Here is a 14,720-nt window from a genome sequence, read left to right as displayed (position 1 = left end):
AGGTGGTCGTTCATGTCGGCACCAATGATGTGTGTCGCTACGGATCGGAGGAAATACTCTCTGGCTTCTGGCAGCTATCTGATTTGGTGAAGACTGCCAGTCTCGCTAGCGGGATGAAAGCAGAGCTCACCATCTGCAGCATCGTCGACAGGACTGACTGCGGACCTTTGGTACAGAGCCGAGTGGAGGGTCTGAATCAGAGGCTGACCATGTGGGCTGAAGATTCCTCGACTTGTGCCATAGGGTGGTGGGGTTCCGGGTTCTGCTGGATAGGTCAGGAGTCCACTACACGCAGAAATTGGCTACACGGGTAGCAGGGGTTGTGTGGCATGGACTGGCCGGTTTTTTAGGTTAGATGGCCTTGGGCAAGTACAGAAAGGGCAACAGCCTCTAAGGGAACGGGGCAAAGTCAGGACATGCGGGGACCAAGCAACAATCGGTATTGTAATTGTAAACTGTCGAAGCTGTATTGGTAAAGTACTGGAACTTTAAGTGCAGATAGAAAGCACCAAAGCTGAAACTGTTATAGGTACAGAAAGCTGGCTGAAGCCAGAGATAAATTCTGACAAAATTTTTACAAAGGCACAGACGGTGTTTCAAAAGGATATATTGCATGCAATCGGTAGTGGCGTGTTTGTCGCTGTTAGTAGTAGTTTATCCTGTAGTGAAGTAGAAGCGGATAGTTCCCATGAATTATTATGAGTGGAGGTTACACTCAACATCCGAGCTAGGTTAATAATTGGCTCCTCTCACCGACCTCGCGACTCAGCAGCATTAGTGGCAGAACAACTGAGAGAAAATTTGGAATACATTTCACATAAATTTTCTCAGCATGTTATAGTCTTAGGTGGAGATTTCAATTTACCAGATATAGACTGGGGCACTCAGATGTTTAGGACGGGTGGTAGGGACAGAGCATAGAGTGACATTATACTGAGTGCACTATCTGACAATTACCTCGAGCAATTAAACAGAGAACCGACTCGTGGAGATAACATCTTGGACCTGCTGATAACAAACAGACCCGAACTTTTCGACTCTGTATTTGCAGAACAGGGAATCAGTGATGATAAGGCCGTTGCAACATCCCTGAATATGGAAGTTAATAGGAATATAAAAAAGGGGAGGAAGGTTTATCTGTTTAGCAAGAGTAATAGAAGGCAGATTTCAGACTACCTAACAGATCAAAACGAAAATTTCTGTTCCTACACTGACAATGTTGAGTGTTTATGGAAAAAGTTTAAGGCAATTGTAAAACGCGTTTTAGACAGGTACAAAACTGTGAAGGACGGGAAAAACCCACTGTGGTTCAACAACAAAGTTAGAAAACTACTGCGAAAGCAAAGAGAGATTCACTCCAAGTTTAAATGCAGTCAAAACCTCTCAGGCAAACAGAACCTAACCGATGTCAAAGTTAGCATAAGGAGGGCTATGCGTGAAGCGTTCAGTGAATTCGAAAGTAAAATTTTATGTACCGACTTGACAGAAAATCCTAGGAAGTTCTGGTCTTACGTTAAATCAGTAAGTGTCTCGAAACAGCATATCCAGACACTCTGGGATGATGATGGCATTGAAACAGAGGATGACACGCGTAAAGCTGAAATACTAAACACCTTTTTCCAAAGCTGTTTCACAGAGGAAGACCGCACTGCAGTTCCTTCTCTAAATCCTCGCACAAATGAAAAAATGGCTGACATCGAAATAAGTGTCCAAGGAATAGAAAAGCAACTGAAATCACTCAATAGAGGAAAGTCCCATGGACCTGACGGGATACCAATTCGATTCTACACAGAGTATGTGAAAGAACTTGCCCCCCTTCTAACAGCCGTGTACCTCAAGTCTCTAGAGGAACGTAAGGTTCCTAATGATTGGGAAAGAGCACAGGTAGTCCCAATCTTCAAGAAGGGTCATCGAGCAGATGCACAAAACTATAGACCTATATCTCTGACGTCGATCTGTTGTAGAATTTTAGAACATGTTTTTTGCTTGCGTATCATGTCGTTTTTGGAAACCCAGAATCTACTCTGTAGGAATCAACATGGATTCCGGAAACAGCGATCATGTGAGACCCAACTCGCTTTATTTGTTCATGAGACCCAGAAAATATTAGATACGGGCTCCCAGGTAGATGCTAATTTCCTTGACTTCCGGAGGGCGTTCGATACAGTTCCGCACTGTTGCCTGATAAACAAAGTAAGAGCCTACGGAATATCAGACCAGCTGTGTGGCTGGTTTGAAGAGTTTTTAGCAAACAGAACACAGCATGTTGTTATCAATGGAGAGACGTCTACAGACGTTAAGGTAACTCTGGCGTGCCACAGGGGAGTGTTATGGGACCATTGCTTTTCACAATATATATGATAGTGTCGGAAGTTCCATGCGGCTTTTCGCGGATGAAGCTGTAGTATGCAGAGAAGTTGCAGCATTAGAAAATTGTAGCGAAATGAAGGAAGATCTGCAGCATATAGGCACTTGGTGCAGGGAGTGGCAACTGACCTTTAACATTGACAAATGTAATGTATTGCGAATACATAGAAAGAAGGATCCTTTATTGTATGATTATATGATAGCAGAACAAACACTGGTAGCAGTTACTTCTGTAAAATATCTGGGAGTATGCGTGCGCAACGATTTGAAGTGGAATGATCGTATAAAATTAATTGTTGGTAATGCAGGTACCAGGCTGAGATTCATTGGGAGAGTCCATCAACAAAGGAGGTGGCTTACAAGACACTTGTTCGACCTACACTTGAGTATTGCTCATCAGTGTGGGATCCGTACTGTACCAAAGAAGAGCGGCGTGTTTTGTCACAGGGTTATTTGGTAACTGTGATAGCGTTATGGAGATGTTTAGCAAACTCAAGTGGCAGACTCTGCAAGAGAGGCGCTCTGCATCGTGGTGTAGCTAGCTCGCCAGGTTTCGAGAGGGTGCGTTTCTGGATGAGGTATCGAATATATTGCTTCCCACTACTTATACCTCCCGAGGAGATCACGAATGTAAAATTAGAGAGAGTCAAGCGCGCACTGAGGCTTTCAGACAGTCGTTCTTCCCGTGAACCATACGCGACTGGAACAGAAAAGGGAGGTAATGACAGTGGCATGTAAAGTGCCCTCCGCCACACACCGTTGGGTGGCTTGCAGAGTATAAATGTAGATGTAGACATTCAGGGCCCAAAAATGTCACAGAAGTAGTCACGTAAAACATAAGTTTGTTTTTTGTTTTTTTTTTTTTTTTTTTTTAATTAATGTGGACTTGAAATGTAAACTGCTAGGTAGTTATCAGGAATCATGTGAGCACTCGGTAAAGCATTAAGGTCTAATTTTAAAAAATCATCTAAAACTGAGGTGTGAACACACTCTACAGTGTCTTCTACAAAGATCAGATAACCGTAACTGGCATATGCCTGTGTCAAGCACAGTATATATTTGTATTATTATAATAATGTTTTCATTTTCAATTTCCATATTTTATCAAAATGTGATTTTAAATACCGATGGTAGGCAGTGAAAACCTCATAACTCCATTTGTCTGTGTTGTTGTTGTTGTTGTTGTTGTCTTCAGTCAAAAGACTGGTTTCATGCTACTCTCCATGCTATCCTATCCTGTGCAAATTTCTGCATCTCGAAGTACCTACTGCAACCTACATTCTTCTGAATCTGCTTAGTGTACTCATCTCTTGGTCTCCCTCTACGATTTGTACCCTCCATGCTGCCCTTCAATATTAAATTAGTGATCCCTCAGAACATGTCCTACCAATCCATCCCTTCTCCTAGTCAAGTTATGCTACAAATTCCTCTTCTCCCCAGTACAATTCAGTGCCTCCTCGTTAGTGCGTGACCTATCCATCTAATCTTCAGCATTCTTCTGTAGTACAATTCGAAAGCCTCGATTCTCTTCTTGTCTAAACTATTTATTGTCCATGTTTCATTTCCATATGTGGCTACATTCCATACGAATATTTTCTGAAAAAGGCTTCCTGGCACTTAAAACTTAAATCTATACTCAATGACAACATATTTCTCTTCTTCAGAAACGCTTTCCTTGCCATTTCCAGTCTATATTTTATATCCTCTCTATTTTGGCTATCAGAACCTTGTAATTCCAGATCTAACAAAGATAGATCAGAAAGTGTATAGATTTCTCTAATATGTCAGTAACTGGGCTTCTACTAAATAATTATATATGTATGTACTTTACCCGAATCACTTTATATATTTTTAAAAAAACTGGTTTTGCTTCTCCTGTAAAATTTAGCAAAATGGAGTTACAAGATTTTCAATGCTTACCATTGATATCCTGATAAGAACTAAATTTAACTTTCTATACTTCATTTTCAGAATTTCAATTTAAGTCTGGTTGTACTAGTGCATGACAGATCTCATTGTAGTGTGCATTATTTCATTGAAAAAACACTGCAGTTACTTGTAAATCACAGTAGATCTGAAATACAGTGTGGCAGGGGATGGGACAATGGTAGCAGCTGCAAGCAGTCACCTCACCGAATAGGACAGCAGTGTATAATTAAACGACTGAGGACAAGTCAGGTTAGTAGGTTAAAAACTGTAATTCCTCACTCAAGTTGTTGAAAATCCATAGTAATTCTCATTTCACCAGCTACTGATGGTCCTTAAAAAATTACATAACGGTATTTCATCAAAAAAATCTGCAGTTACACATACACCACAGCAGATATGGAAGTTGTACATATTCACTATATGGTAAAATACTTTCCTGTTAGCATACTATCATTTGCCAAAAACTCATTTCAATATCTCAAACTGCTTAGGAGATATGAGGGATGTTATGAATACTTCATTCTCACAGTATCATTTGTGTGTGAGAGAGACAGAAGTGAGTGCACTACATACAATCCATTTGCTCAAGGCTGGAGATCAATACTGATCTCTAGTTTAAATAAAAATTCAATATTTTAGCAATGTTTCATATGCAGCAATGTTCGACATAAACTGTGGCACATGTAATCTCACAGTGACTCCTCTTTTTCATTGCAGTCTATTCTAATTTTGTGTGATAGGTTAATTTAGAAAGACCACAGTAATTTTGACCATTAATGAAACAGCTAGATCACCATGAAATATGCTAGAAGATTCACAATAGTAAACACTTTTTACCAAACAGTTACCTTAAGATTCTGTAAGAAACATTACATACCAACCAGCCTGTATAGCCACACTTCCTGCAGTGTAGCGAGTCAACTATAACTGTGCCAAAGCTTATACACAATGTTCCATGCAATGAAGTGCACAGCCCAGCAAAGGACAACAAACCAAGGTGGCTGCCCCTTTGAAACAAAGAGTTCACTCACATGATGCTGAGAACAAGAATGCATTTATGCAAAATGGCCAAGCTATTTTTATGAGCTTCACTATGTCAAGGGTGTGCTACTTAACAAGCGGCAGCTATTCTGTCTAACATTTAAACCTATCTGAGTATTAGACAGTTCTCTCTTGCCAGCACATCTAATGGAATGCAGATACATGACAATCTGCCTAGAGTGAGTGTGTGTGTGTGTGTGTGTGTGTGTGTGTGTGTGTGTGTGTGTGTGTGTGTGGAGAGAGAGGTTTTTTATAGGCTGCCAGAAGATTGTATAAAGAAGCCAGCTACAATCTAGCAAAAATTATAAGTGAATCAGACTGCACAATAAAAATAACACAACTCACCACTGCTGTAGGGTGTACAGTGGCAGAAGGGTGGATGTGGACATCACCAAGGATGGTACAACGTCCTGGCCCAGCAAGCCTGTCTCTCCTTCGGGTGCGATATAGTTCAAGATAGTGGCGGTTTGCATAGATGGCAGATCCCGCTGTCTTCAGCTGTGACCACCATCGTGATGTCTGGAGAGCAAACAGACGACCACCGCCCGCTTGTGCCATTAGTATATCCCTTTCAAGCTGAATCACTGCCAGTTCTCCACTCCTGCCATTGCCACCACCATTGTCTTCACTGCTAAAAGATTAAATAATATTTATATATTCACATCGATTCTGACAGAAAATATAAACAACAAATGTGGAATAGGTAAACAGCTTGCCGAAATGTTTTCATGTGTAAAATAATAAATATATAACTTACAGAAAAAGACTTTTATTGTGCATTGAGCACATGCCGTCACCCCTTTTGCTACAACTTTTCTTCTAAATTACTGAAATTAGGTCAATTACTGGCAGAAAATTGGTTACACCATATTAACATTGTTCTTTTTAGTTACAACGCATGTCCATGTCCAGTGCACCTCGTACTTAGTACTTTTCATACATATCAAAATAAATTTCCATTTTGTAGAAATACGTAAAGTATTTGTATTCTTATACACAGAGGCTGGACCACAAACATGTAGATAATAATGGTCGTCCTCAATTCTTCAGAAAAAGACTCCCTAACACTAAGTTTAACAAATTCCTCTTCTTCATAAATACTTTTCTTGCTATTGCCATTCGACATTTTACATCCTCACTACGTGATCCATTATCAGTTTTTTAACTGCTCAAATAACTAAGCTCATGTATTACTTTTAGTGTGTAATTTCCTGATGCAATTCCCTCACCATCGCCTGATTTAATTAGACTACACTATGTTCACCTACTTTTACTTGTGTCAATGTTTATCTTATAAACCTTTTCAATAAATTATCTATTCTGTTCAGTTGATCTTCAAAGTCCTTTGCCATCTCTGTCAGAATGACATCAGCAACGTCAAAGATTTTATACCACTCCCTGGATGTTAGTTTCCTCTCCACAGTTCTCTTTGTGGTTTCCCTTACAGCTTTACAGAAATTCAACAGAAACTCTGGAAACTGTATGGAAAATATGCATCACAACCCCAGCACAAGAAATGCATAAAGGATCTGACACTAGAATCATGGAATGTGAGGACAATGCTTCAGCCTGGAAAAATGAAAGAAATAGCCAAGTATGGCGACGTAAGGCTACAGCCAATTAGATGGCAAGGACATGGGCAGATAGATAAACCTGAGTACTCACTGGTATATAGTGGACTAGAAGAAAGAACAGCTCAACTTGAAACAGAGTTTATAACTACGGAAGTTAGGAAAAGCCTATTAGAATCTGAACCCATAAATGAAAGGATGTGCAGACTTAGAGTAAGAGGGAAATTTAGGAATATATCAACAGTGAATTCACTTGTGCCTACAGAGGAAAAAGAGGATATAATTAAAGAATGGCTCTACGAAGACGTGGAAAGGTATGCTGCACAGTACCTAAATATGACCTGATGCTAGTAATAGGAGATTTTAATGCAAAAATGGGGGGAATGAACATCCATATGGAGTTTCTGGAAAATATTCACTACACAAAGAAGAAAATAATGAGAAAAGAGGCTTACTATGCCAATTTGCAGCAAGGAATAATATGATTATTAAAAGTACCTGCTTCCCACACAAAAGGATCCATCTGGGTACTTGGAAGTCTACAGTCAATGGAGTAGTCAATCAGACTGACCATGGTTTAGTGGTTGCACACCACTCCACGTGAGTCCTGGGTGTATGGAGCTGTAAGACCAAACTGTGACTCAGACCACTTTGTGATAAAATCAGTTTTGAGAGCGAAACTGTCACTAACAAATGGCAACAAAAAAAAGGAAAGAAGATGAAATGGATTACTGACCAACAGAAAATCCCCCGATGAAGTAAAAAAATACCAAGTAACACTACGCAGAAAGTTGAGCAATGGAGAGACCACAGTAGGAGCAGGCGAAAGGTGGAGCAGGACTGAAAAAGCCATTAAAGATGCTGCAGAAGAAATAGTAGGCATAAGAAGGTACAGAAGAACCAAGGAATGGTTTGACGAATATTGCAGGTCAACAACAGAGGAAAAGAACAGGGCAAGAACAAAATTGCTACAGAGAGAAACCAGAAATAATGTGTAACAATATAAAGAATTAAGGAGAAGAGCTAACAGACTGTGCAAGAGAAAGAGAAGAGAGTGGACTGCGAAGGAACTTCAAGAACTAGAAGAGTTAAAGGAACAGAGTGAAATAAGAAGTTCTATCATGCTGTAGGCAAAATCAAGAACAGATTCCAACCAAAAATATGGCACATTCCAGTAAAGATGGGAAAATGATAAGAGAGGAAGAACAGATAATGGGAAGATGGGCAGAGTATTTCACAGATGCACTAAGCACCAGCCTAGAAGATGAAGAGACAGCTGCACAGAAGGATAGACTGGAGCTGGAAGTAGACAATGATGCCAATGAGGCAAGAAAGCCAACACTACAAGAGGTCTCCCAGGCTGTCCATAAGTCAAAAAACAATCCAACCCCTGGGAAAGACAGCGTAATCCCCGAATTAATCAAAACTGGTGGTGAGGCTGTAATAAATAAATTGTACACGTTAGTATAAGATATAGAGGAAACAGGAACTATGCCATATAAATGGAAAACTTTAATAGTAATCCTTATTTACAAGAAAGGGGACAGAACAGCAGGTGAAAACTATAGAAGTGTATCACTCCTAAGCACAGCACGTAAGATCTCCACAAGTATATTAAACGAAAGGATACAGAAGTGTGCAGATAAGGGAATATCAGTACAGCTTTCAACCAGACAGAGGAACAACAGATCAAATATTTGTGATATGAAAAATAATGGAAAAGTTCTATGAGTATGATGTAGATCTGCATTTCTTACTCATCGACTTCAAACAAGCTTTTGGCAGCATAAACCAGCAAGTGTGTGTGGTAAATACAATCAACAAAAGGGGCACCATATTTATGAAAACTAGCCAGATATGTGAATACACTGATGACATTGCTATAGTATGAAGAAATATCATTACACTCCAAAAAACATACCAAGCGATGGAAGCAGAAGCCTTAAAAATTGGCCTTCTAGTAAATGAAAACAAAACAAAATATATGGTAATGTCACAATCTGAGGCCAGAAGAACCCCAAAGACCTACACATCAATGGGAAATGCTTCAAAGGGTGTCCTCTTTTAACTACTTGGGAGCCCTAATAACAAATGACAACAGTATTGTAAAGGCTATAAGGGAAAGAGTACAAGCAGGAAACAGAGCTTACTTTGCAAATATGCAACTTTTCGAAAATAGCCTTGTTACAAGAAAAACAAAACTGCTAATACGTAACTTCCTAGTCTGCCCAGTTATCACATACGGGTCAGAGGTGTGGACATTGACAAAACATGGCAAAAATGTAGTAAGAACCTTTGAGCAGAAAATATTAAACAAAATCTATGGGACAATAAGGGAGGAAGGAGGCTGATAAATACACTACAATGCCAAATTACAAGTGTTAATACAAGGTCTGAACATAGTAAAATTTGTGAAATCACAGCAAATACGATGGCTAGGTCATGTGGAGAGAATGGCAGAGGATAGAATTCAAAAAATGATGAAAGGTGTGATCCATTCAGTTAGGCAAGGGAATCCAGGGGTGGAAAAGAGCAGCAAGCAACTGAGAAATGTGAAGGAAGGTCATTGAAGGAGTCAAGGCTCACCAAGGGGTGCAGCACCACTGAAGAAGAAGTTTTTATACTTCTCTCTGAACTTTAGGTCCCCTTGTGGTTTTCTTTACTGCTTGCTCAACGTACGGGCTGAATAACATTGGTGACAGGCTAAAAGCCCTGCCTCACAACTACTGTTTCCCTTTTATCAGCTCTTATACACCTACAAATCTGGGTCCTCTCTGACTTATCCCCTGTTCTAATCGCAAATGGTTCACACGAAGAATGATTGTCTGCACACCTGTACATCCATGTAGTTTATTCAATGCTTGCACAATGATATTTATTAACTTTTTTTGCATTATAGATTCACTTTTTAAGTAATGTAAGTCCATACACACACATGATTTAGTACATAGTGTTTATTTTTTATACTACTGAAAATACAGTACTGCAACAATTAAAAATATCTGAGATTCATTAAAATGAAACCTGGTTAAGGCATCTACCATTGCCTTATATGTAAGGTGGCACCACGTAACTGCGGGTATGGTGGCGCAATCTATTGGTAGTAGAGAGACTGACGTATGTGCACCATTTGATGTTGCATAGTGCCAGTGTGCTTTCACGCCGAAGAGAAAGTGGTCTCACAAGCTGTCGTCCACTACCGAACATGCCGGTGAGTAAGCAGGAACAACGAGGAGTGATTTGATTTTTGGCGGTGAATGGAATTGGAGGCCATGAAATGTATTGACGGATGAAGGCAGTGTACGGTGAGTACAGTCTGAGTCATTCACGTGTTGTGGAATGGTGCAACTATTCCTTCAGGAGCATGAGTCACTGGAAGATAATGCTTGTGTTGGACAGGCTCATCATGTCATCACACCAGAAATGATTGCGGAAATGAATGCTTTATTTACTTTACAGAACTGCAGACAAGCCATCAAGTCAAAATGCCGAGACATGTTATTCAATGTTGTTAGCCTCCTGCATGATAATGCCTGCCCCCACACAGCTAATGCGGTGACGATGACACTACAATAGTTACGATGGGAAACGCTGGAACATCCACCATACACTCCCGACCTTTCACCATGTGACTTCATGTGTTTGGACCTCTAAAACACGCTAATTGCAGACATCGATTCGCAATGGACCAAAGTGTGTGACTGGGTTCAGGCCTTGATCTGACAGCAGCCTACTAGCTTCTTCAAGTATGGAATCAACTGGCTAGTGTTGCAATGGGATAAATGTGCCAATAGTTTTGATGACTATTTTTGACTACGTGTACTATGAATAACTACATTTTTGAGTTAATAAAATTGTTACCATTACTTTACACTAGTGACCGGGTTTCATTTGAGTGCCCCTTATAGAAGTCAAATGTTCATACTGATGCTATGCAAGCCAAAACATGAGTGAATACATAGTGCAAGTGTCCGTGTAAAAGAAACTGTAGTTGCAGGGGTACATGAAAGACTCATTACAGACAGAGCACAAGTTAAGTCTGATAAATAGGAAAATTATATTGGTCTCATTCTTTCTAAAGGTGCTGTAATGCACAAATGTATTGCATTACCTTAGTTATATTCTATGCAATCCATGGACAACTGGGTTTGGGATGTGGAAAACAGTACAATGATATTACATGACAGTGTTAATTCTAATTATTCTTTAGCCTAACGCTTCAAATTTAAAGAGTTTCTGAGAAGATACGTATCAGTGCCATAGAAGTAGTTGCCCAAAAGAAATTTATATAATTCAGTCTTGAAATCCATTAGGTTGTCAAAGACAAGTGTACCCATGTGTCCGACTCCTTTCATTACTAATGTTAACCTCTTGTTGTATTTGTAAAGGTTCTTTTTGGTCTCTTATATTTGTGCACTTCACTGTTTTTTGCAAAGAGTAAAACATTGGTAATGGCAAATTGTTATAACATGCTTCTGTATTTTGAAAATACTATCCTTCACTTTACTTTTCCCAGAAAATGATTCCATAACTCATCAGTGAATGGAAATACCCAGAATAAACTAGTTTCTTCATTAATTATAGGCTGTGGGTTTTACATCTCCAGTTGTGATCTCTCTGTATTCCTGAAAACTTAATACTTTCTACTTCTTATATTTCACTGTTTGAGAAACTTATTTGTATAATTTTGTGGATTTCTGTGAGAAGTACTAAAGCGTATGTACCAGGTCTTGTTAAAATTCAATGATAATCCATTTGCCTTGAACCATTTGTTGAAGAACTCAAATATTTCGTTACCTGTCTTTTCATTAGGTAAATATGGCCTGTCCAGTTGACAGTCCTTTTTAAAACCCAAAATGTTTGCTAACAAGTACATTTTCCTGTAATAAGTGTGTATAAAGTAAAATAAGTGTGTATAAAGTCTATCTTTGAACATTTTTGATAATACTGGTAGTAATGACATAGGTCCATAATTCTTTACTAACCTTTTGTCTCTTTTTTTGTGAAATGGCTTGACAACGACATGTTTAAGTTTCTCTGGAAAACTACTGTTGTGAAAAAGATTCATTACACAAGTAACTCAATATATTACCAAGTTTAGTGGAACAATATTTCTTTGTTTTACTGTTAATTTCATCATAACTACTTGACGTTTTTAAGAGTGTTGATAAAACTGAAAACTTTTTGGGGTTTTGGATGTAGTTTAATTTTGTCAAAATTGTTCAAGAAAACTTTTCTTGGAACCTGTAGGTTATCTGCAATGGAAGTGTTTAAATGTATATTATCTTCTACTGACAGAAAAATGTTATTAAAAGTTTCTGCCATTTTAGAACTATTTTTGATTAGTTCATTATCTATCTTTAAAGGAATGATTTATTATTCCAATCTTTTTTTACGCTGTTTCAAATAATTTTTTACCTTGTTGCTGGGGAGCTTTTTTGCGTTTTTGGTAGTACATACATTATGATGCTCTTACAACTCTGTTCAGAATTTTACTGAGCAGTTTATAATGTAATTTAACCCTGTCAATATTCATGACATTAACTGTCACGTGGAGTCGTCTTCTAGTTTTGCATGATATTCTGATCCCATTTGTAATCTAATACTTATGTGCATTTTATCTGCTTCCGGCAGTGAATTTCTTTGGAAAATAGTTTTGAAAGCAGCCTACAACTATGTTACAAAATTCACTTTCAACAATTCAGGGAAATTATAAAAAAACCGCATTTGGATAGCTGAACAAAGGGGTTTGAACCTTGCTCCTCCCAAATGGGAATCTTCCACTTTCTTTATAAGAAGGAAGAGACAGATCCAAAATGAAAGAAGGTGAGTAGGAAAAGCTACTGCAAGTAATAGTACAAAAAGCAATGAAGTGGGAAATTGGAGCTACTTTTGGTTCTAGCTGCTCCTGTCCAAAGAATTGTTACATTAAGCTCACCTTTACCTGAAACTGTCACATTAGAAACTTTCACACACATGGTCAAGTGGTTATGATATTCTGTACTAAGCAACAGAAGAAAGAAGCTAGGTTGGAACACCAAAGAGTTAATGATAAAGTTTCGTATCAACTGTTACACACAAGTATCTATAACCAATCCCTTATTTTATATTGTATTTCATTATCTACTGCGAGTTAACTCTCTACAAAGACTCCATCGAATATTAAAAGTGTCTGGTTAGAGATCTTTTGTATCACACAAAATATCCATAATGTATAATGAACAGGCCTGAGTGAAACATTCACATTCAAATACAGGGTGTAACCTTCAGCAACAAGAATTTTTGGCTAAAGTCTACATCGGTGATTGTCTACTGCTCATAGTTTGGCAACGCATGAACTTTACGTAGTCAATGGGATGATTCTTTGGCATAACCTATCAGAGGTGAGAAGAGAGGCAATGTATTTCTTGTGTCGAAACTGAAACCATTTTTTGCCTCTTTTTTTTGTCGTATTAGTGAGTCTCAAGAGAAATATTTTGTGATTATGGCAGTGAGTGCCTTAAACTGGACTGAAATTAGTGCAAGTCTCATGCATTAATTGCAGACACATGAAAATGTATGAAATGTTATGTGAAATGACTACGTAATCCACCTGCACAACAAGCACACTAAATGGATCAATGTTTTGTTTTAATTAAATCATGGTTGAAGGCAGGTGGATCAATGTTTACTTGTAATAGAGGCACACATTCTATATGTTGATTAACATTCATCTACCTAGCTATTCCCACGATTTAATTGAAAACTCTGATCTACCAACCTCCTACCATGATTTCATTAAAACAGTGATGCACTTACTCATTATGCTCCCGCAGATCGATTGTGTAGCAACACTGAAAAAAAGAAATATTTCACTGTTTTTTTTTTATATATGATGAGTTGCTACGCCGGCCTCGGTTTGCAGATACTAGCACAGTTTAAATAGCTATGACTCAAAAAGAGAGCAATTAAATTTATAATCATCATTTATAGCAACGTTTTACCATTTCTTCCAAATGTATTACTTTAAAACATGGTGTCTGCCTGCTGCTCGCCCAATGACTGTATAACACAAACAGTTGACATGCCTTCTTTTGTTCCCATCTTACCTCACACCAAGAACTGACAAAATTCCTGCAGTAAATGTGTAAGTATGCCACTGGCCCAATTATAGACTTTTACCAGAGTTTTTTGTTATATTATGATGATGATTTTAGGTGAGAAGTGCTCAACCTCATGGTTATTAGTGCCACAACAAGAAGTCAGCATGCCAATCTCGTAGATGGGGACGAGGCTGTCCCCACATGCGGAAAGTTTATAATGCATTTAAGTCTTGTCTTCCTTCTCCAGCAATTTAAGGATGAAACCTGGCGGTTCACAAAATTTTACCGCTTTTGTATGATCAAAATGATTATCAGCCAGGTTGGTGGACAGATAACAATTGAGACTGAGGGCTGTCCTCTTTTTTATCAATATATAAGATATATGTTGCCAAAATGTGCTGAACTGAAAGTAGCGCACCACAAACCTCAGAGCAGTTGATCCTCCCATAGGAGGAGGAAGCCAACCATGTGTTAAAGGGCTATGTCTATTGCGCAGCCTGGTAATCAGAATCTCCTTCCAGCAGTGAGGTTGACAAGAAGTGCCATGCTCGTGTGGTCGATTTGAGCGACTGTAGTTTGCTTTCTGTCACCTTCAACCATTCAGTCACTGACCCACGATGTATCTGTCAGGAAATGAGCAGATGGTGTGCAACTGAATGGTATACTGATGGATAATACCATTCAGACATTCTTCCTTGTAGGCTATGTCATTTTCCTGTGTCCCAATGTG

At 38.8% G+C, this 14,720-nt stretch overlaps 1 protein-coding gene across 2 annotated transcripts in view; it reads right to left on the bottom strand.

Moving 5' to 3' along the window:
* LOC126277998 (mannose-1-phosphate guanyltransferase alpha-A) overlaps positions 1-14,720 on the bottom strand; it is a 34,391-nt gene that overhangs the window by 11,121 nt on the left and 8,550 nt on the right. Inside the window, exon 5 of one of the 2 annotated variants that reach the window (XM_049977679.1) lies at positions 5,683-5,968. In XM_049977679.1, coding sequence (XP_049833636.1) covers positions 5,683-5,968 — 286 coding nt within the window. The remainder of the gene's footprint in view (positions 1-5,682; positions 5,969-14,720) is intronic. The other variant, XM_049977681.1, reaches the window with a different exon arrangement.

The sequence above is a fragment of the Schistocerca gregaria genome, chromosome 6 (assembly GCF_023897955.1).
Source record: "Schistocerca gregaria isolate iqSchGreg1 chromosome 6, iqSchGreg1.2, whole genome shotgun sequence".
Classification (NCBI taxonomy): Eukaryota; Metazoa; Arthropoda; class Insecta; order Orthoptera; family Acrididae; genus Schistocerca; species Schistocerca gregaria.
Note: the sequence above shows the minus strand (reverse complement) of the source record. Positions and strands in the feature narration are given on the sequence as shown.